Source organism: Taudactylus pleione, unplaced genomic scaffold, assembly GCF_031769625.1.
Source record: "Taudactylus pleione unplaced genomic scaffold, aTauple2 ptg000043l, whole genome shotgun sequence".
Classification (NCBI taxonomy): domain Eukaryota; kingdom Metazoa; phylum Chordata; class Amphibia; order Anura; family Myobatrachidae; genus Taudactylus; species Taudactylus pleione.
In genome coordinates, this window is record NW_028284445.1 from 8,107,805 (window position 1) to 8,132,275 (window position 24,471).

The following is a 24,471-nucleotide window of genomic DNA, read 5'->3' on the forward strand; positions in this document are numbered from 1 at the left end:
GGGAACCCCCAGACAATGTATCTGCAGCTTATGCTCCCAGTCATGGTTGAGCTGAGACACTGAAACCCCACAGGATTTGGCTTTACAGATATAATTTGTGAATTACCTACAATCCTCTGCATGGGGTATAAACGGAAAGGATTGTCCACACATGTGCAAGTGACTTTCTTTATTATCTAAAGGCACATGAGATTTCATCTAGTCACTATTATCTAATTGTATTTTAATCATATTTTTAGTAATAAATATTTGATTTTTGATTTTTAGTAAAACCACAGTGAGCTATTGTTACTTGTATCCATCCCCTGATTCTTGAGCTGCTATTCTATACATTGGTTCCTCTTTATTTGTTATCGACTATACCATACAGCTCCAAGGAATCAGAGTTTGTGTTTCAACTCCTAAACTCCTGGGCTCATTTTCCACTATTTCGACCTTTTGAATTTTGACAAGTTATACCATACCCGTAGCAGAGTATATATTAAAAAAATATAATTTCCCACTTCTCTGATGTCTTATGAACCATCCCACCCTCCAGTGGCGTAACTATAGGGAGTGGCTTGCTAAGGGGCCCGGAGGCTTAGGGGGCACGCTGGCCCAACAAGCGACCCACTGCACCTTGCAGACTTTTTAATTTAATTCCCCACTGTGTTTATTTCAACTTTGCTGACTGTGGACAAATGCCGGACGGGGGAGCATATGTCACTCACTGACACTGTCTGGCTTCCACCCGACGCGCAGAGATGATGTCCTCATCTCGCAAGTCTCTCTTCTTTGGGCAGCAGGCAGGGACTGGTAGGGGAGGGTAGTGTGGCACAGCAGGCATCGGCTTTGGAGTGGCATCGGTGTTTAAAGGGGTGACTGTCTGTGAGTGAAACAAACTTTGCTGCTGCAGCTGCTGACAGCCTGCTCATGAAGCTAATTTATAATTTCTTTATAAATATAATATGCCCATTAATATTATATATAGTAACATGTATATACATATATAGAGTATATATATTATATATATATATATGCGCGTGTGTGTGTCTATATATGTATATACATAATATAAATGTACTGTATATAGTGCAGTAGATGGCCTCTATTCACCACAACAATGGCTTTGAAATGAAACAAACAAGATGTGCTTTAACTGCAGACTTTCAGATTTAATTTGAGGGTAATTACATCCAAATCAGGTGAGCGGTGTAGGAATTACAACGGTTTCTATATGTGCCTCCCACTTTTTAAGGGGCCAAAAGTAATGGGACTATCAACTCAAAAGCTATTTCATGGACAGGTGTGGGCTATTCCCTCATTATTTCATTATCAATTAAGCAGGTAAACTGTCTGGAAAGATTCTAGGTGTGACATTTGCATTTGGAATCAGTTGCTGTCGACTCTCAATATGAGATCCAAAGAGCTGTCACTATCAGTGAAGCAAGCCATCATTAGGCTGAAAAATCAAAACAAACCCATCAGAGAGATAGCAAAAACATTAGGTGTGGCCAAATCAACTGTTTGGAACATTCTTAAAAAGAAAGAATGCACTGGAGAGCCCAGCAACACCAAAAGACCCAGAAGACCACGGAAAACAACTGTGGTGGATGACAGAAGAATTATTTCCCTGGTGAAGAAAAACCCCTTCACAACAGTTGGCCAAATCAAGAACACTCTCCAGGAGGTAGATGTATATGTGTCAAAGTCAACAATCAAGAGAAGACTTCACAAGAGTGAATATAGAGGGTTCACCACAAGATGTAAACCATTGATGAGCCACAAAAACAGGAAGACCAGATTAGAGTTTGCCAAAAAACATCTAAAAAAGCCATTACAGTTCTGGAACAACATCCTATGGACAGATGAGACAAAGATCAACTTGTACCACAGTGATGGGAAGAGAAGAGTATGGAGAAGGAAAGGAACTGCTCATGATCCAAAACATACCACCTCATCAGTGAAGCATGGTGGTGGTAGTGTCATGGCGTGGGCATGTATGGCTGCCAATGGAACTGGTTCCCTTGTATTTATTGATGATGTGACTGCTGACAAAAGCAGCAGAATGAATTCTGAAGTGTTTCAGGCAATATTATATGCTCATATTCAGTCAAATGCTTCAGACCCGAAGCATACTGCAAAAGCAACCAAAGAGTTTTTTAAGGCTAAAAAGTGGAATGTTATGCAATTGTTTAGTTTGTCCCATTACTTTTGGCCCCTTAAAAAGTGGGCGGCACATATAGAAACCGTTGTAATTCCTACACCGTTCACCTGATTTGGATGTAATTACCCTCAAATTAAATCTGAAAGTCTGCAGTTAAAGCACATCTTGTTTGTTTCATTTCAAAGCCATTGTGGTGGTGAATAGAGGCCAAAATATGAAAATTCTGTCAATGTCCCAATATTTATGCACCTGACTGTATATATGTATATATGTAAGTCCTGATGAAATGGTCTCCGTGCCTTGAAACATCGACACGACACTTGTACTGTTTATGATGATGTCGAGCATTTAAATATACATTGATTTTATTAATTCATTGGAGTGCCGCTTTTCCCTTAATTGTGCTGGGTGCATACCCAAGCCAAAAGGAGTTTCTTCTATATACTTACCTGTTGGCACCCGTCTGGTAACGTTTTGTCCTGAGTGCCGGACTATTTCTACTGTTTATACTATATATATATATATTATATATATATATATATATATATATATTTCTATCTATCTATCTATCTATCTATCTATCTATCTATCTATCTATCTATCTATCTATCTATCTGTCTGCAGTGCTGGGTATGTTTTTATTTTCATGTGGGGGCCAATATGTTTTTATCATGTGGGGTCAATGTATTTTTTCGTTTTTTACCTCTCAGTGCCAGTGGGGGTGGGGGTCCCTTAAAAGATTTTGTTATGGGGCCCACAAAGTTCTAGTTATGCCCCTGCCACCATCATTAACACTGGTGACCTTGGGGTTAGAGTGGGACTGTTAGGGAAAATAGAATGTAGGTTACGTTACTGTTTTTCTAAGCTGGTAAATGTATTGAAAACATTGGTATGAAACTTCTAAGTAACCTCCATTAGCCACTGCCTGCCAGTCTGGAGTATATGGTGGCTGATTCAAAGTTGGGAGCAAAGCAAAGAATAACGCAAGTACAGTAACTGTGAATTTTGGTAAAACCATGCTGCACTGCAGATGGGGCAGATGTAAATGTGCAGAGAGATTTAAGGCCCCCATACACGGTGAGATGGCACCATGCGAGGCGACAGGGGATCCGTTGTCCCACATATCGGGCGGTCCGCGCACACGGTGCAATCGGGTGGCCGACCGCCTGATATGCTGGCTCTCCCCTCCCTCACCTGCATAGCAATCCATGGAATCGTAAATCGCACCCCCTGATGAATTGGTCCTGCAAAAAGATCAGGGGGTGCGATGTACGATCCCACGGGAACGCACTCCGCCCGACATCAGGGCTGTACACGGTGCGATATAGCAGGCAAATCGCACCAATCAGTCGGATCACCTGCTTTATCGCCCAGTGTATGGGGGCCTATAGATTTGGGAGGGGCGTGTCCAAACACAAATCAACTGTCGATGGTGACTGACAGCACGCCCCCTTTGGTGGGCGTGCCGGGGGCGTGACTGCCAGACGAAGGCGTTCCCATGGTAACGCCTACCGTCTTTGTCCGGCCCCACTGACATCACTAGTGTCAGTGGGGCCAGTGATGTCAGTGGGAGTGATTTTGGCTCTGATGGAGCCAAAATCACTCCAGGGCTTGCGGCCACGAGACCCTACCGCAGGGTCTCATCGCAAGCCCGATGGTTGCGATGGTCTTGACCATCGCGACCATCATCATGGACGCTCGCATAAGCTGTGGGTGGTAACCCACAGCTATGCGAGTGTCCAAGAGGCCGTTCCATTTTTAGGTAGGAGGGCCCTGATTCAGAGCAAGCGCTCTGGTCAGAGAGTTCGGCTCTGAATCAGGCCGACAGTTCGGTGTAAAGTGAGAGTACAATGAATGTAAGTGGGTATATAATGATAACATTTGAAAGTGCATATACTTTAGCTCAAACACACTAGTGCATTATCAGCTGAAAACATCTCTCACTCTTGTGGGGGTACCTCATTTTACCCCAGTTGAGGATTGTTTTATTTCCATCTAATTTCTGCTGCAATTTGCTGCCTGTCTCAATAAATACTGAACTTCACTTAAGATAAGGCACTAGCAGGGCACTTCTTATTTCTGAATAAAGATTTCCTTTATGCAAAGAAAAATATCAAAGCAATTCTAATAATACATATTACTATTATATATGTTCAATACTGTAGGACACAAGAAATCCAGCTATTAGAGCTATAAAATAATTATAGTACATAATCATAATAAGACAAAACGTATACTTTATAATAATAATAATAATAATAATAATATGAAGATGGATTTTCTTTTAAACTACTGCAAAACAGCTTTTTTTTTCTACTCTAATTCCCCACATCAGATCTAAGATAATGTCTCATTCTAAGCACATAAAATGCTGTCATGTCTATAATATATAATAATAATAGGAAATTCTTTCTTGACATCTGCACACTTTCACTTTTCGTATCTGCTACCTGCTCATAGATACTAAAATTCAGCAGAGAATTACTGACAAAGCTAAGCGCCTAGCTGGCACAGTTGCACGGGATATGATTGCAGACAGTTGGGCTTTAGCTGACATGGTCGCATCCAATGCGTCCGAGCCGTCCTGCTCATCCCCGTCTGTCTTCTTCCTGCTCCCGTCACTCCTGCAGTGATGTGACCGCTTACATCACTCCCGAAATCACGCCCCTGAGTGTGCGCCTGCGCCAAAACCAAAAATGCAAGGAGGGGAACATTGTTCCGCCTAATCACTAAAATACTGATCATTGCGTGTGCAGGGTTCAGCTGCAGCAGAGGGAAGTGATCATCAGTCCCCCCTGACCCACAGTCAGGGGCAATGGGGCAGTGGCCCTTGGGGGGGGGCGCGGTGTTATGCACGGAGGATAATATATTCCGAGTTCGTGGCAGGGGTATGGGCGAACACACTAAAAGTTTTATTGGGGAGAAGATAGGTATTTTGCACATACAGCACATGACAGGGCTTTACAGCACCTCCGACACATGACAACATGCCGAGAGCGGGACCGCAACCACAGGAATATCAGCAGCATTCCGGTAGCATCCTCACAGGTTTATTTATCATGCAGTGAAAAACTTAGAGACGTGGACCAGTGGAGAAGTTGCCCATGCCAACCAATCAGCTCCTACCTATTATTTTATAGACTGTACTTGATAAATGTTACTTCAAAGCTGTTTGGTTGCCATGGGCAACTTCTCCACTGGTCCGCTTCACTAAGTTTTTCACTGCTTGATAAATAAACCTCTCCAGGATGCTCCGGGGTGCTGTAAAGTCTGCTGTGTACAGGTCTGGAGCGCCCAGTAGGGGCCTATGGACACCTAGGGGGGAAGGGGGGTGCCAATAGTGATCGATCACAACTAAAGGGGTGGGTGGTATTGTCACATAAGGATCTGTTGCTGTTGGGGGATCTGTAGGCACTGAGGGGGTAATTTTACAATGAGACACACCCATAGCGTATTGTTTTTTTTTTTTTCAGTTAAATATGTTTTTAAAATAGATCCTAGGCTTAAATGAAATAAAAAAAAAACATTTCTGAGAGTTTTTGTAGAAGAAAAAAATAGCCAGTTGAAAGTGAAATGTAAAGAACGTCAGTCAGTCAGCTGCGAGCAGGTTATTAGCTAATAATAGCCTGATATGATGACCTCTGCTTCTTGTGCTTTCACAGATAGAATAAGTCAATAAAATCAATGGCAAACTTACATTTGCAAGGTAAACGAAGGAGGAAGGAAATAATTCTCTCTGTATCAGACTGGGAACTTTAAGGATTAAATATCTGGTCTAAGCATTCGTTACCATACGCATATAATTGTGTGTGTGTGTGTATATACATATATGTGTGTGATATATATATATATATATATATATGTATATACACATATATATATATAATATATATATATATATATATGTATATACATATATATATATATATATGTGATATATATTTGTGTGTCTATAGATGTGTGTGTGTATAAATATATATATATATATATATATATATATTATATATGTGTGTGTGTATGTACAGAGATAGATAGATAGATAGATAGATAGATAGATAGATAGATAGATAGATAGATAGATAGATAGATAGATTAGATAGATTATAGGGTCAGGGAGAATCTGCTGCTGAGAGGAGGGGTACAGAAGCAGTGGGAGGGTGAAGAGAGCAGGGGAGAGAGTACGTTATTAGGAGATGGAGTGTGGACCTCTCCACTACAACAATGTGTCAGTGCCTGGAAATAGTAGCGCTTAGAGCAGGGCAGAGTTGGAGTAACACACCTCCTCTCTGGGACCTTCATCTCTCCAGCTGCAGCATTCAGAAGGAAAGTGCCATAATGCTGTGGGATTTACAATGACAAGCAAGAGGAGATCAGCCAAATTTGTACTGAGGAGGTCCCTGAGCGAGCAGCTAAAGGACTCCACCACCAAAGCCTGGGACCTGCTGTGGAAAAACGTCCGTGAGAAGCGCCTGGCAGGTCAGTCTCTGCACCCAGACACAATGCAGCCTCAGGCACTGGTGCACAGCAGTTTTACCCTTCACAGACGTTGTGTGTGTCAGTGTGCTTTAATATAATGACTCGATGTTTGCAGCCTCAGCATGTTATATTTCTGTATATTGCAATAACTGCAAATGGTTCAGTCTGCGTGTGCATAGCGTTCCCGAGCTCATTGCAATGCAGACTAATGTGGTCTGCGTCCTATGCAGTGTCCTTGCAGTGTGTCACTGGTTCATCGCATTATACGCAGTGCACAGGGTTACTAAAGTAAATAAAGTTGCAACATAATAATATCTTAAGCAAATAACAAATATCTTTAGTCTCAGAGGCAATGCATACATTACATTAATGGAAGGAGCAAGCGTGGCTTAAACGCTTTCATTCTTTTATGTCACTATCAATAGGCAAATCTATAGTGAGTGTGACTTATGTTAGTGGATACAAATAAAACAAATTATAGGGTGCATATATTTAATCATGTGCTGGTATTGTTATTTACGATGCATTCATATTAATGCATATCATTTATAAAAAAAAAATGTTTCCCTAAATTTTATAATAACCCATAGATCAACTTTACATTTTCCACCCCAGTAATTATCGGATAAAACAGCTAAATGCACATGGTGGATAGATCAATGCTGTTTTGTAGAACTTATAATATCTGCCTTATGTATGGATCTCTCACTTTCTATGAAAATTATGCTGCTGACCGAAATGAGGGTACTCTCGTTGCTGGGTGTGACATGATTTGAGTGTTATGCACAGTTGTTTGCCCATAAACAGTACTATACTTTAGGATGTGTTGGATAGACAGGTATGAACATGTGGGGTGCACTAATTTATAGTTTATTTACACCCATTGGCAGAGCTGGATTAAGACTTTGGTGGCCTTTGGTGGACTCAGGTCAATTAAAACAGTGGGCCAGCCTTTTTAAATAGGTTTAAGACTATATAAGAGTCCTTAGTTTTTTGTAATTGGTAGAATTTTGGTCAACTGTTGCTAGGTAGAGTAGTTGAGGGGTTTTATTGGTTGGTTGGTTCTGACTATGTGTGAGCTTGTGGGAGTGGCTTATGTGGACTTTATAAGGCTGGTGTACACCCAGCAACTTCCTTTCTGGACGGTGTTTGTCCCTCCCTCCCCTATCTATTTCTCTTTATTGTTGTGTTCTTACTAACACTATGTTATATTATCATGTTGGGCGGGAAGGTGCTACAAACCAGCAGCCATGTAAGGTGTAAGAAAAGCTGTGGAGCACATTTTACCTTTGAGGGTCATAGTATGGCCTACCTCTGCGGGAGGACTTTGGGCGCCCGTCTTTGCAGACACGCTCATACTGTGCAGTATTATAGGGGGTTGTGAGTCTTCACAGCTCAGCTTACAGTGACCACAGGGGGGGGCGTTTCAGTCACTCCCTAATATTGGTTAAGTAATGCTCAGCTTATAATGATCACCAGGGGGGGGGGGGGTTTGGTCGCTCCCTAATATTGGTTAAGTAATGCTCAGCTTATAATGACCACAGGGGGGCATTTCAGTCGCTCCCTAATATTGGTTAAGTAACGCTCAGCTTATAATGACCACGGGGGCGTTTCAGTCGCTCCCTGATATTGCTTATATAACATATGACTGGAGCTGAGTGTTTGTAGCATCCTTCTTTACCTCCCAAAAGTAAATTAAAAGCTCAGGGTCATACCTTCAATAAAAGCAAGTTATGACCATTTAACCAAAGCAGTCTGTGTCCGTGTCTTTATTTTAGTGTAAGTTAGTTGTAAGTTATGTTGTTTTTAATTGCAATAAATTTATGGATGCCTTACAGTGTCATCATGCATGAGAGAGCTATAAAAGTAGGTGGTAAATAGTCAGACGAATTCCTTCATATTGGTAACTAGTCTCCCTCTATGGCCACAAATATTGGCCTCTGCTTCCATATACTCTCTCCCTTCTAGCCAATGAAGCATGTACGGGGGCAAGTGCCTGCTCAATGGTGATCAGTGGGTTCACCTTGAGAGCCTGTGCTGCTTGTTTCCATTGGGAGGGGGGAAGGGGGGGTATGTGTCGGTGGGCCGTGAGTGACTCTTAAATATGATACCTTGGCCCAAGAAGCCCTTCGAGAGAGGCATGTCCAGGACTCCGCCCCCCCCATCCCTCTTTAATACAACTCATTGGCCAGACAAGTGACAGCTATAAGTATGGAACTTATCAGAATCTGAAAACAAGAGAACTATGACCATTTGTAGCACAGCGAACGCACATGTACGCTTTGCAGGTGAATTTGATTTGTGGACATCTACAAGGTTTGACATTTTTGGGATGAATTAAATTCTATGAGATGTCCACCGGCTATCACCGCGATGTCTGGCTGAGAACATTACCATTTGTTAAGGTACATCATCTTCACTAATTTCCTGCACACCTCTGTAGAGTGCAAATTAAAATTAGCAAAGATATTTGCCGTGAAGTTCCTTAGCTCGACCGTTCTTCTCGCCCATTGTGTTGAATTAAGTTCCCCCTTTTGTGTTGATAGAAACTATGATCAGTTTGGTGAAATGTAAAGGCTAATGTGAACTAACCACACTCACCCCTTAGCTTTGAAAATCCTGCTTTTGCCCCCTGTATAATTCTCCCTATATCTGGATACAAGAACAGCTGCAGGATTCCAGCATCAGGATTCTTGCTGGAGCCAATAGAGGGCATGCTATGATGTCACTCGCTCATGGAAACAAGCAGCTATGTTAGAAATATTTTGCTGATTGGTGTGCGCAGTTTGAACGTAATGCCGATATTTACGTAGTTGAGCGATATTTGCTACTGAACACAGGCAAAAAGATCAAAAAACACCTACAATGCATGCGTGAAACAGGATGTACACACAAAGATGCTATTGTGTTCGGGACAGACGGACATTATTAATGTAAATCCAGTATATTCTATATCGCTGTACAATATTGAAGATGTCATAAAACTAAATTTGACAGTCAAACTAACGTTTAATTTAATGTTACACAACATATTGAAAAATTATGATTCCTCCCTTCTTATAAATGAATAAAAAAAATGTTTATTGTAGCAGATAATTCTCATTGTATTAATGAATTTAAAGGTGTTGTGTACTCCTTGCATAAAAACTCTTATTAATTCTTATTAATCCTTCCATTTAGCACATAATAGGAGAAGTCTGACATTAGGAATGCTTGTGCCTGGATCATCTTAATGCAACATACTGAGTGACAGTTGCAACATACTGAGTGACAGTTGCTTTAAAGAACCAATAATCTGTAGACACTGTACTTATTAGGAGTTTCATAGCTGACATTACTACATGGATTTTCAATCCCTACTGTAGTTGAAGAAATTGTATTGATGAATGCTTATTGAACACAAAGTGGAGCATGGATGGAGAAAATGTGAAAATGGGGGGTAGAACTGCACTCTTGTTGATCAGGGGGTGGTGTGTTGTGGTACGGAGTGCTGCACCTTTATGCGGGAGTACCGTTCCTGCACTGAGTTAGAATGAGAATAAAGGGGGTTGAGCTCTACCTGGGTGTAGTGATAAAAACTGTTGTGTTAACATGGATGAGTATGGTGTGGGATGACTGGGTATGGTGCGAGTGTTGCACTGCTGAGCAGTGTGGATGGGAATGGTGCTGTGGTGATAATGGTGTGATGGGAATGAGGATGGAACCGATGGAAATGAAAGTGAAAATGAAACCAGCCAGACACAGATGTGGGGGCCAAATCTTTTAATGGAGTAGTCACAGTGCTGCTCCGAAGAGGTCCCGGGCAGGTAAGGGAGGCGTGTTGGTGGATGGGGATGAGACTGGGGAGGTAGGTGGACCCTTTCAGGGGGCTCTTTGCCATGCGGTTCAGTGACCAGCACGTCACCCCTGCTGGACTTATGGTTGACAGTCTAGGATCTCTCGGGAGGTTGGGGGATGCGGAGAGAAGGTCGGAACACCTGGGCGGCATCCCGTGTGTAGGTGAGAGTCTCAGTGTTGCTTACCTACCGGTAGGTTTTGTGGTGAGAGGGGGATGTCGATGTTGCGGCCATTGAAGGAAAGGTGGTAGCTGCAGAATGTCGGTGAGCAAAGTCAATAGAATGCCGGTGGGTCTGCGGGTGCACAACTCTGTTGTTGGTTGGAGGTTGCCGGACCTGAGGTGGTCAGCGACCAGCGTGTGCAGCTGGTGGGATTGGTTGGCTGCTGGAACACTGGTTTATACAATGCAGCTGTCATGTGACTATCGCTGATTATTCGGCTCAACACTACGATTTTTTGCTGCCTGCCTTGACCCTTGGAGAAGTATATGGTTTTCTCTGTCTCTAACTGATGATTGAGGAATGTTGACATTGATTATGGGGCCTATTCATCAACACTAAATTTAATTTTTTAAGGACATTTTCCTTAAATAACGTTATTTTAGTATTCATGAAGTATCTTAAAGCAGGCGATATCACTGATATCTCCTGGTTAAGTTCCCCTGCATTAATTTCCACACTCCCCATACATTAGTATGGGGATGTGGAAATTATGGTATTCATCAAATTCCGAAAATTATGTATTTTCGGAATTTGATGGAGGTACTATCCGCCACTGTGAGGTGGCGAATAGTAGGTGAAACTTACCTGCTTACAGCTGGACAGGTCTCCCGACGTCTCCCTCCGCAGTCTAGTGCGTCCTCTGGCTCCAGAGGCTGGTCGGACACTGTGTTCTTTTTTTTTTTTTCCTAATCTGTACTGTGGTCTGCTGGGAGACCACGTGTCAGACCAGCAGGACGGAGCCGGAGGTAAGTGCGGGACAAGGGGAGGTGAGCAGAGGGGGGAGGGGAGGGTTGGGGGGGTACACAAACTTACCGCAGCTCTAAGTAGTGCTGTGCATGTGCTGGGTCTACGAATGTAACAGCGCATGCGCAGCACGGATTCCAGCTGCGGTAATGCATCGCAGAAATGACAGCTTTTTGGAATAGATAGTTATGGAGAGGAGGAATGATTCATTCCTCCTGTAATTAGGTAGAACTCCATGCGAGTTCTAAACCTAATTACCTCCATCGATTTTTATGTGTTAATGAATAGGCCCCTATATCTGTGGTTTTGTGAGAGCTGTTATTGCGTTTAATTTTTTAATTACTGGACAATATACATAGGCAAACGCATGGTGGGGGAAGGATGAGGGGGACGGACAACAGCTCAAGCAGCTGCCAGCAAGAAGACATAGGCGTTTTAACATAAAGGGCTCTATTTATCAACATTATTTTTACTAAAATAATGTGAAAAAGGGTGTTTTCACACCCTTTTCACATTATTTTAGTATCACCTATAGTTATTACAGGGCAATTATTTTAGTATCACCTATAGTTATTAGTAAAGCAGATCGCATTTCCCATAACTGTAATGGGAAATGTGATCTGACCATAGTTACTAAAAATAAATGTGAAAAAAATATCGGGGGAAGCCCTGTGATAATAACGCCACTTGGAGGTGGCGTTATCCAGGGTCTCCCCCGGTTACCGGCCTCCTGCCCTGCTCTAACGGGGAGAGCAGAGCCGGGAGTCGGTCCCAGTAATCAGCTGTGTGGTCTAAACAGACCGCAAGCTGATTACTGTAAAAAAAAAAAAAAAAAAAATTTTACTTACCTGACTCCAGGGACCGGTGATCGGGCCTCCGGTGATGTCTCCCCTCCGGTCAGCTGGTCTCCCACAGTGCACTGCTGCCAGGTCATCAGGTGGTATGGAAGAGGGGGGTCGCGGGGGGGCCGCGATCGCGGGGGCGGGGCTTAGCGCCGGGGGGGGTAGCAGTGGCGAACTGTTGGCGCATGCGCGGGCACTTAATCACGGTATTTTTTGCAAAAATACCGTGATAAGGCTCCGAAGGGGATTAGCAGGGACAGAGATTTATCGCAAGCTCTGTCCCTGCAAGGTATTTGTAGTAAATCCCTGTGATATTGCCTGAATTCGCAATGCGAATTCACTCGGTAATATCACACTACAATCTGCATTACCAATGCGGATTGTAGTAAATAGAGCCCAAAGTGTGAGAATGTCTGCTTAGAAAGCTAAGTTTCGTTTCCTACTGGTTATATTATGTGTGCACCGTAATACTGTACTACATACACTATCCAGTGTATAAGGAGACCACTGTGCACCTATGTGTCCAGGCCAGTGCTAGGTTCTTATACCACTGCCCAAAACTCATGAATGCTCTGCGAAGAAGGGAACTTGGATTGTGGAATGGTGCCCACATCCGGAAAAAAAAAATACTCAGCTCAGACGGATGAGTCGGAGGCGCATGTGCGTACACCTTCTCACTGTATATATATATATATATATATATATATATATATTTTTTTTTTAATGAAAAATACAGTAAGAAGACTGCGGAGGGGATTCGCAGGGACAGAGCTTTATCACAAGCTGTGTCCCTGTAAGGGATTTATTGATTAATTCCTGTGATAGTTCCTGAATTCGTTAGGCGAAAATATCACGCTAAAACCGCATTTGAAATGCGGATTGTACATAGGCCTATAATATCAATCTGTGAAAATTCTTATAAGCCACGTTGAATTCCTGAAGCCATATGAGTATTCATATGGATAGATTGCTTTAGGAGAAAGGCAGCTGTTACAGGCCAAATGTAATAGGGTGAGAGATTAGAAAATGTGAGTGTTTAGCAGTATACTCTCACACTATTACATTGGTTGAGTTGTATCTTCATACCTGCCTATTTTTTTTCTTCCCCTCTTTGCTTCTCAGCTGACTTGTGATGAAGGCAGGGCCGGCATCTCTCGTCATGTAATAGTGTCATATTACACATGACCCCTCCACCTGGACCAGCAAATCACAGCCTTATACTCCCCGCCCTGCCCACTTCACTAGGAAGGGGGCAGGATGTGGGAGGACCACCTAATCAGAAGTGCTTTAGGTATTTGGACTCTACTTATATAATGCTTTTAAATTCAGTAGGTCAATCATGATTTAAATAGGCCTTTTCACAGGCAGCCAGAGAAGAGAGCAGAAGAGGGATGTTATGCGTCAGGCCCAGGTTAGTTAGTTAACACTCTGGTTATTGCATTGTACCCAGGGCCGGCTCCAGGGGTCTGAGCACCCTGTGCTGGCCTTTTACTATGCTCCCTGTAATCGCGTGTGGCACCGAAATTGGGGGCGTTGCCTCATTACCGTAGGCCACGCCCCCTAAGTGACGTTATTTGGAGGTGTGCCCGCATGGCACGCCTCCAAATAACGTCAGGCTGGGGGTAAAGCCCAGCCCTCCGTCACTGGCTGGCCTTCCCCCAGCCCTCTTCCGTCAGTGAATGGATTCACACTCCGGGGGTCCGGCACCGCCGCACAGCTGTGGCGGTGGGGGTCCCCAACCTCCCGATTTGACCACCCACGGGCCATTTCGGCCCACGGGTGGAACAGCGGGACAGCTGAAATCGGGATGTTGGGGAGGGGTGCGTCCCCTATGGGTGGCGCCCCTGTGCGACCGCACTGGTCGAACACCCATAGAGCTGGCCCTGCTTGTACCAACTGCAAACTCTGCCATCCTTTTGCTGGGAGACCCAGGTAGAGAGCTTTGCTCTAGTTTAGCATGAATATGCAAAATGCATGTACCGATCTTCTGAGGGAATCTAGGGCTTGATTCTGGCTATATTTTCCAAATGACAGACTAATTATTTGATCATGGCTGACACCTGATGTTTAAACATACAAAGCCGTAGCTAGACTTTTTGGTGCCCTGTGCCAGAAAGAGCATTGGCGCCCCCCTAACTTTTCAAAGGGACATAATGCACCCAAAAAAGGGCCATGGCTTCAGGGGAAGGGCCAAGGAAGAGATAGGAAAGGCCAGGACATGATGGGGATGAAAGAAGAGGCAAGAATGATAATAAACAGAAATTTGACAGGTTCAGACATCGCCCCCTGACCTGTGGTGCCCTGTGCGATGGCACCGGCCGCACTACCCTAGCTACGGCCCTGCAATCATACGTACCTACTTTTGAAAAAGTATTTCAGGGAGATTGTGAAGGCAACACCTATGAGCGCGGCAGTAAAGTGGACTGTACTGCTACATGTGAGAGGTGTGTCATAAAATTGACTTATATCCAAATGTAAACCAGTCCCAAAGCAGTTAGTAAGATCTACTTGTTGATAAAAACACGCTGGTACTTTTCAGAAAATACCTGGGCACTATTCAATTCTACGCGATGTAAATAGCGCCGGGAGATAGCTCCCGGAGCTATTCAATTCATCGCGATGTTAGGTCGGGGAAGGCCCGTTCTCGCGCCTTAAACAGGGTTTAATCCCGGCGCGAGGCTGTTTTCCAGGCGTGAAGGGCAGAAAACAGCCTCGCGCCGGGACTTTTGTCGGATTTCTTCTCTTATCCCCGGAGGGATCAGAAAAGAAATCATTAGTCGGACTTGGCTGCGCGGTGTATTGAATAGCTCCGGGAGCTCACTCCCGGCGCTATTTACATCGCGCTGAATAGAATCGTGCCCATTGTGCCTTGTAACCAATGCAGGGGAATGATACTAATGATCCCGTTTTGAATGCATATACTTCTGATTTTTTTAATATAACAGCTACATAATGGGGATAAGATGCAATCAGGGAGATTACTAGACTCTTCAGGTAGTCAGGGAGATTGCTGCTATTTTAGTGAGTCTCCCTGACAATCAGGGAGAGTTGGCAAGTATGGTTACAATACAGGACAACACAAAGATTCTGTACATGGCCAGTGTTCTGCAACACTCCCATGTGTTAGGTCCAGCTGATTGGCAAAGCTGCACTCTTGTCCTTTGAAGGTGAGCTCTTATCAGAAGAAGCTCTGTTTTATCAGGACTCAGTAACAGCCAACTAGCACTTATCCATTCCCGGAGCCAGGGCCGGTGCAAGGTGTCTCAGCACCCTAGGCAAACATCAGCCTACTGAACCGCCACACCCTCCCCCACTGCCACCAAGATCCACGTTCCAGACCCTCAGGTGAAAGTGAGGAGGTGGCATCTTAAAAGTTCCACAGCTATCACCTGCATTAAGTACAACAAGAATATTTATCTCAGAAACATCCTTAATATTGTGATAGACAGACTCTGTTGCGCCCCCCCCCCAGATACCGGCGACCTGGGCAGCTGCTTAAAGCAGCCTAATGGTAGAGCCGGCCCTGCCTGGAGCTCAGCTATACAGCCATTTAATATTGGTATTGGGCATAGCAGTGGCAGACCAGGCCATGATGTGTGATTATTGCTTAGTGGTAGCATGTATAGAGCAAATAGCAGCCAGGACTATATATCATACTTGCCTACTTTTGAAAAAGCATTTCAGGGAGAGTGTAAAAGCAGCACCTATGAGCGCGGTGGTAAAGTGGACGTGTACTGCTACATCTGAGAGGTGTGTCATATCTTTGACTTGAAAATGTAAATGAGCCCAAAAGCAGTCAGTCAGATCTATTTGTTGATGAAAACACACTGATACTTTTCATAAAATTTATGTAGCCATAGGGATCATTGTGCGTTATAACCAATGCTAGGCAATGATACTAATTATCCTGTTTGAATGTATATCTCTCTGTTTTTTTTTTATATAACAACTTCATAATTGGGGTAAGGTGCAATGAGGGAGATTGCTGGACTCTTTAGGGAGATAGGGAGATTGCTACTATTTCAGGGAGATCTCCCTGACAATGAGGGAGAGTTGGCAAGTATGATATAAATAAATAATAAAACATTTCCTGGTTGCACTGGTTATATGCCTGGTTTTCCGTTTCAGTGTATACAGCCTCATTTTTACTTTTATATACTTAGCTTTAGACCTGTGTTACAATGGGTTTGTCCACGCTCCATCGCGCCCCATCCCCACTAAACTTACCCCCATTTCTGGCGCAACTGTCCTCCTATTCTCTCCTCAGAATAGGAGGATCAGCCCCATCTCCATTGCTGAAGTGGGAGCTGTTGGTGGGAGGGCGCAAACCCCCAATCTCACTGTGCATGATGAAGATAGGACAGACCCTCATCAATTATTATAAATAGATCCACTTAATGAAAATTATGGAAATTATAGATAAGTTGTGTTGATTGGCATTTACCCCTTTAATGTTATACTAATACAATCAGTACTACACGCAGCAAAAGGTTGATCTAAGTAAGGAAATGTTTATCTACTACTGCTGCTACTAACTGCAGTTTAGTGTGACCTCGCCACACAAATATGGGCCATCGTCCAGAGATATTAGCTGTATGGGAGCATTATGCTGTTGTATTAAATCAATGAACAGTGAAGATAAGTCAGTTTAGTATTCCTCATGTAACCAGGTGTATTCCAAATAATGTGATGGTATATTTCATTTTGTTTTATATATTAGCCAATGACCTGCTGTATTGTATATGATAATGATCAAAGAAACAAGTGCGCCTCTCAACCAGTCTATATAAAAACCTAACTCACACTAGCTGCTCCACCAGCAGGGCCTGCTACCTGCTAAATAAAGAAGATTTATAGATGTGTCCACATACATCTATCCTCCGTGCACTACAAGTCGCGCCACACAACGCGGGAGCTCCGTGTGATGTGATAGCGCCGAGCGTATTTTCGTGCGACGTTTTTCCTTCAAATGTGTATTATTCGCACAGCGATGCGAATAAATAACACAAGTAGCTACGTTACAGTGTAACAGCCGCTTACACTGTAACGTAGCGTTTCCCATGCAGATACACCCGCACTCGCACACAGAACATAGGCATGCTGCATATCATTTTAATCAGCAGACACTGCTTGTGCTATCTATTCACATCACTCTGCGAATAAGACACTAGGCGCTACAGAGTCACGCCACGACATGGCACAACTAGAAGGGCTGTTTAACGTGCAAGGAGGCTAGATGTATGAGGACCTATCTGTATCAAGAATGGGTTTGGTATGGAATCTCGGCACTCGGGATGCCAACTGTCAAAAGATCAGCAGCGGCATCCCAATGCTGAGAATCCCGACGGGGGAGAGGTAAGTACCCTAACCATCCCTCCTTTGCCCCCTAACCCTCCTGTCCGTAGCCTAACCCTAACCTCCCCCGTCCTGTAGCCTAACCCTAAACCGGGATTTTGACACCCGGCATGCCGATGGTCGGCATTTTAACTACATCCCATCAAGAAAATAGATGGAGCGCTTGGTTTGAGAAAATACACAGTTTTAATAACACAGTTGTGCAAGGTTAATAATATATAAAAAGAAACATTCACATTCAGTGCATTAGACTGTTCTAAGCTCTATACGTCAGATATATCAGAATATTCCACATTAATTCTCCTCACACGCCAGGCTGATCCATGCTTCCGAGCAAATAACTCGCTATAAGCCTGCATTCAAACCGGCAAGGGGAGAGTAGAGGCTTCAGACTGACTACATACAAGGGACGCTCGATACCTATATGCAGTCCCGGAACTTATTGTATATATAGCCATACGGCCCCCCGTTGGCAGATATTTCATATTAAGTGTGGCAGAACAATACATTGGTGGTCTAAGCCAAACTGGTCCCACAAATTGAAGTACAGATCACAGATATCCATTTGGGCAGTGTGAAGGACATCTGTGTGTTCAGTGGTGCGCTGTGTCTATACCAAACACCAGCACCAGGAGAGTGGGTAACTATCATGCCTTCATTGCATAAATAAGGACAGCTCTCAGCAGACGTCTGCATATAATCTGATCATTCAGAGGTCCTGGACTATATATTTTAGAGATTTAATACCTTATGTGAGAAGAATTAATGTGGAACTTTTGTTATATCTGACGTATAGAGCTTAGAGCAGTCTATTGCACTGAATGTGATTGTTTGTTTTTAAATACAGGTTGAGTCTCCCATATCCAAAATGCTTGGGACCAGGGGTATTTTGTATATCGGAATATTCCGTATTTTGGAATAATTGCATATCATAATTAAATATCTTGGGAATGGGACCCCAATATATACACAGAATGCATTTATGTGTTATACACCTTATCTTATACACACACCCTCCAGGTAATTTTATACAATATTTTCAAAAATTGTGTCAGGGTTGCCGACACTGAGCTCCCTCCTTCCGGGAGGGAGCTGTCCGGCAACCACATGGGGGAGTATCGCGGCAAAAAAGGGGCGTATCGCGGGGGAAAGGGGGCGTGGTTCAGAGGATGACACGTCTTTGGGGGTGGGGCATGGGGCGTGACAGCACGATCGCATCATCATGGCCCCGCCCCCTCTTCACAATGCCGAGATTAATGGCATTGTGATGCAGGGGGCGGGGCTAAGATGACGCGATTCAGCGCGAATCGCGTCATCGACCCCCCCCGCTGCCGGGGTTAATGCAGGTGAGACGCTGGGGCCGGGAGACTTGCCTGCCTTTCCGGGGGGCCGGGAGCGGCACCCGATTTTCGAGAGGCTCCCGGCCGAATCGGGAGGGTAGGTAAGTATGAATTTTGTGGCTCAAGCAAAGTTTCTATACATACATGAAATTCATTTCTGTTTCATATACACCTTATACACAGAGCCTGAAGGTAATTTTATACAATATTTTTAATGATTTGGGCCTTAGACAAAGTTTGTGTACATTGAACCATCAAAAATTAAAGGTTTCATTATCTCAGTCATGCCAAAATAATTCCGTATTTCGGAATATTCCACATTTCGGAATATATTTGGATATGGGAGACTTAACCTGTATTATGAACCTTGCACAACTGTGTTATTAAAACTGTGTATTTTCTCAAACCAAGCGCTCCATCTATTTTCTTGTATATGATAATATAATGTATAATCAGCATTCCTCCTTAGGGGGCCCCTTTTAACATAAATATGTTTTAGCTTTGTATAAACTCTGAATGTGTTTTCGTCCGGTGTACACCATATTCAAACAAGTGAGTAATAAGTATTATTGTACCTGTACCATGTATTTAGCTTCTCCAACTCATCTTATCATTCAATAATTATTTTTTTTTGCATAGTTACCATAGTTGTTTTCCTTTTTTTAAGATAGAATTAAAATTAAATATGTTAGTATATCTTGGTACAGTATATTTACTGTACTAAAGGTGTATTTTTATTGATTATAATTGTTTCAAAATGGATTAAAATCAATCAACAACAACGATGTTGTGTTTCTGGGGCTAAATCATACATTTACTAACTGACAATTGAATTTTTTTTTTAAGAATTAGTAGTATTAGTAAATGTGTGATATAGCTCCAGAAACACAACATCGATTTTGATTGATTCTAAATTGATTAATATCGACCTTTAGTAAATATATCGATTAAAATCGTCCTTTAGTAAATATATCCCTTTTATTAATTTTGCAATTACTAGCTTGACTGAAGTCATGATTGATCTTTCCAACAGCTTATCCACTGATATTAAAATCATGCTTTTCTTGGCATTTTTAACACTAGTAAAAGCATGTACTGTAAGCAGACATGGGATGTAAACTTCAATCATCCCATACCCACTTCTGCTTGTGGCTGTGCCGTCTTCTCTGATTACTCACAACCAGAAGTGGGGGCATAGGAGTGTTCAACGAGATTTTGGGAACAATTGTTCAATGAGATTGTTGTGTAACCAATGGGAGTGGTTACACAAGAGATTGCATTTGACATGCGTTGTCACTGGCATTTCTTTGCCAAGGTTGGGTACCCACTGGCCAGTGTGTACTCAACTGTAGTAACATTATTTTACAAGTACAATAAATATCCAGATATTGTCGTTAGCATTTACTCATATGTTATATTCATATTTAAAAAATAATAAGATCAATTTCCAGCAATTAGATCTAACATTAATGTACAGTGTCTGAATAGCAATGATGATGTGTGGAAGAACTCTATATTTGGAAATGTATATATATACATAAATATATATATAAAAATACATATTATATTTATGTATACATATATACATATATATATATATACATATATATATATACATATTATATATATATAATATGTACTCACAGTGAAGTCACAACTCAGAATAGGTATCCAAAAACAAGGAGAGCAGCAACGCGTTTTGGCTACCGCCGTAGCCTTTTACAGGCTGACGAAACAGCTCAACCAATAAAGAATAAATAAACCAATATTTTGTCTATTTTGTCTTGTGCTGGGGCCTAAGCGTTAGGATCTTTGGTAGTGTGATCAATCCTGCCTGTTCCTCTCAATGGAAGATGCACAATTTCCCATTGTGTGGTCCGGCAAGTGTTCGGGCTCAGTATATATGTGAGACAATCACAGTGTCAACATTCATCATGTCAACATAAGCATGTTGACATGGCCGTCATTTGAACATGTGGACATGTCCATAATGTCGACTTTGACCAAGTCATTTAGTATGTTGACCCTGATGTTATGTTGACATACCGTATATACTTGAGTATAAGCCGAGTTTTTCAGCACATTTTTTGTGCTGAAAAAGCACCCCCTCGGCTTATACTCGAGTGATGCCGATTCTCCAGCATGGTACGTAGCTGAGTAGCGTACCATGCGGGCAGCGGTGCAGACTGTGTCTCTGTGACACAGCTGCACCACGTGTGCAGCGCTGACCGGACGGAGTTCGGTCAGCACTCCACACTGCCAAACACACAGCCGCCGGAGCTGGCAGCTGTTTGTTTGTTGTAATCAGCAGCCGATTAGAGTCTGTCAGACTCTCATCGGCTGCTGCTGCTCCCACTGCGGGAGCCATCTTCCGGCTCCCGCAGTGGGTAATGGGAGAGACGTCATGACGACGTCTGACCCATAATGCAAAGCGGCCGGAGGAGCTGATAGCAGCGGCGGGACCAGGAGCGGGGTTTCAGGTAAGTGTTTTTTTAATTTTTATTAGGACTACTGGGGGCACTACCAGGGGGGATTACTTCTGGGGGCACTACCAGGGGGGATTACTTCTGGGGGCACTACCAGGGGGGATTACTTCTGGGGGCACTACCAAGGAGGGATTACTTCTGGGGGCACTACCAGGGGGGGATTACTTCTGGGGGCACTAACAAGGGGGGATTGCTACTGGGGGCACTACCAGGGGGGGATTACTTCTGGGGGCACTACCAGGGGGGATTACTTCTGGGGGCACTACCAGGGGGGATTACTTCTGGGGGCACTACCAAGGAGGGATTACTTCTGGGGGCACTACCAGGGGGGGATTACTTCTGGGGGCACTAACAGGGGGGGATTGCTACTGGGGGCACTACCAGGGGGGATTACTTCTGGGGGCACTACCAGGGGGGGATTACTTCTGGGGGCACTACCATGGGGGGATTGCTACTGGGGGCACTACCAGGGGGAATTAATTCTGGGGGCACTACCAGGGGGGGATTACTACTGGGGGCACTACCAGCGGGAATTAATTCTGGGGACACTACAAGGGGGGATTACTACTGGGGCACTACCAGCTGCTGCATTTCCTACCCTAGGCTTATACTCGTAAATAAGTTTTCCCAGTTTTTTGGGGTAAAATTAGGTACCTCGGCTTATATTCGGTCGACTTATACTCGAGTATATACGGTAACTGTTTTTTCTCATTCTGGGCTCTATTTATCAACATTATTTTTACTAAAATAATGTGAAAAGGGTGTTTTCACACCCTTTTCACATTATTTTAGTATCAGCTATAGTTATTACAGGGCAATTGGAGTAGAATTCGTAAAATTCTACTCCAACCCCTAAGTATCACTTATTTTTAGTAAGCAGATCGCATTTCCCATAATTGTAATGGGAAATGTGATCCGACCAAAGTTACTAAAAATAAAATGTGAAAAAATATCGGGGAAAGCCCTGTGATAATAACGCCACCTGGAGGTGGCGTTATCCAGGGTCTCCCCCCCGGTTACCGGCCTCCTGCCCTGCTCTAACGGGGAGAGCAGAGCCGGGAGTCGGTCCCAGTAATCAGCTGTGTGGTCTAAACAGACTGCAAGCTGATTACTGTAAAAAAAAAAATAGTAAAAAAACCCTTTTTCTTGCCTGAGTCCAGGGACCGGTGATCGGGCCTCCGGTGATGACTCCCCTCCGGTCAGCTGGTCTCCCATAGTGCACTGCTGCCCGGTCATCAGGTGATCGGGCAGCAGTCAGTATGGGAGATCACCTGACCGGAGGAATGGAGAACATCCCCGGAGGCCTGGAGCATGCAGGTAAGTGCTATTAAGGGAGGTGGGGTGGCGGAGGGGGGGGGGATCGCGGGGGGTCCGTGATCATGGAGGCGGGGCTTAGCGCCGGGGGGCGGGGTAGCAGCGGTGATCAGTCGGCGCATGTGCGGGCACTTAATCACGGTATTTTTTGCGAAAATACCGTGATAAGGCTCCGAAGGGGATTTGCAGGGACAGAGCTTTATCGCAAGCTCTGTCCCTGTAAGGTATTTGTAGTAAATCCCTGTGATATTGCCTGAATTCGCAATGCGAATTCACTCAGTAATATCACACTACAATCTGCATTCAATATGCGGATTGTAGTAAATAGTGCCCTCTGTAACCCTAACCTTAACCACAATAGTAACTCTAAAAGTAACCCTAACGGCAGCCATAACTCTAACGGTAATGCTGACCCTAAGCCTCCTGATAGTGTTGACATTAAATGTTGACATTTTGCAGGTGTTCACATTAATGATGTTGACATTTTAACCATGTCTACATCATCAATGTCGACATTCTGCTGTCGACCTGGTGAATGTAGATATAGGGCCTGATTCAGAGATGGGCGCTAATGCGATTGCTATTTAACACGGAACGCAGCTGTTAAATATTCTAATAGTTCCAAAGCTTGCCCGGACATAAGGACGTCCACTGCTGCCTTCTCACATGCGTACAACGTCGCTTACCCGCTTAAATATCAGTAACATCGTTGGACATGAAACGGCCATCTTACCCTTGCGGAAGGTCTGACCAGCCGCAGACTCGGCAGCTCTCCTGACACACAGAGGGCTCTCATGCTGCGTAGGAGATCGCAAGGGCTAATTTATGCACGTCCGTGTAACGGTGTTTAAACAATCAGACACGCCTGCGTTTTATTGACCAGCCCCCATTACCTCCCCCAAGAGCTGACTACCTGTCACTCACTTTGCGAGTGGATCCTCTGTGCAGGCGGAAATGCAAGACAAACAATCGCTCAATCTGCGTAAAAATCGCATTAGCGTCCATCTCTGAATGCGCACGTAGGATTATTGTGGATGATAATTTAGGGACTGGGAGCTCATTCTTTTTTTTTCAACTCAGTATCTATAATAAGTTATTCAGCTCTGTTGTTCTCAGTGCTATTCTGTTTGGTAATAAACAGCCAAACCGAGCAGCCGGACACTTTCCACACAAGGATCTCTGGAGATTTCTGCCACTAGATTATAGCAGATGGCTTGTTCAGAAAGGTCATTATTTAGGAAAAATATATACTGTATACACATTAATAAAGGAACGCTGTTCACACTGCGTTCTCATATGCGGATACTAAAATTAAAATCCGCAGGGAATCTCTGCCTCCATATATGGCTGTAAGGTCACATTGACGTGGCCAGTGGTAAGAGAGCAGCAACTTCTCTTTATGCAAGCTGTATGTGCTGCTAATGTTTATCTCTATTAGGATGATTTGCGTTTGTTACTGCCAGTCTGACATTCCTCTCGGGATTGTTGCACTTCTTAACCCTCTGTCAAACAGCTCAGTTACAGCTGCACTGAGCAGAGAGCTGGGCCTGATGCCCACAAGTAGCAGCCAGCACGCTAAATGGAACTCTGTTTAGATTATGATCAATTAAGTTCGGTTTCCAGGAATATGCGGCCACTTCTGTAGAACATTTTTCTATTGGTAGTCTTTGTCGTTTTGCTTAACAGAAATCAAAGTTGTGGGTCATTTAT

General features: G+C 43.7%; 1 protein-coding gene across 3 annotated transcripts in view; it reads left to right on the plus strand.

Annotated features, from left to right (window-relative positions):
- Window positions 1-24,471, plus strand: part of STARD13 (StAR related lipid transfer domain containing 13) — a 382,223-nt gene that overhangs the window by 197,201 nt on the left and 160,551 nt on the right. Inside the window, exon 1 of one of the 3 annotated variants that reach the window (XM_088460229.1) lies at window positions 6,406-6,622. The exons of the other annotated variants lie outside the window; for them this stretch is intronic. Coding sequence (XP_088316355.1) covers window positions 6,499-6,622 — 124 coding nt within the window. The 5' untranslated portion in view covers window positions 6,406-6,498. Of the gene's footprint in view, window positions 1-6,405; window positions 6,623-24,471 lie in introns of those variants that run through there. 3 annotated transcript variants of the gene reach the window in all.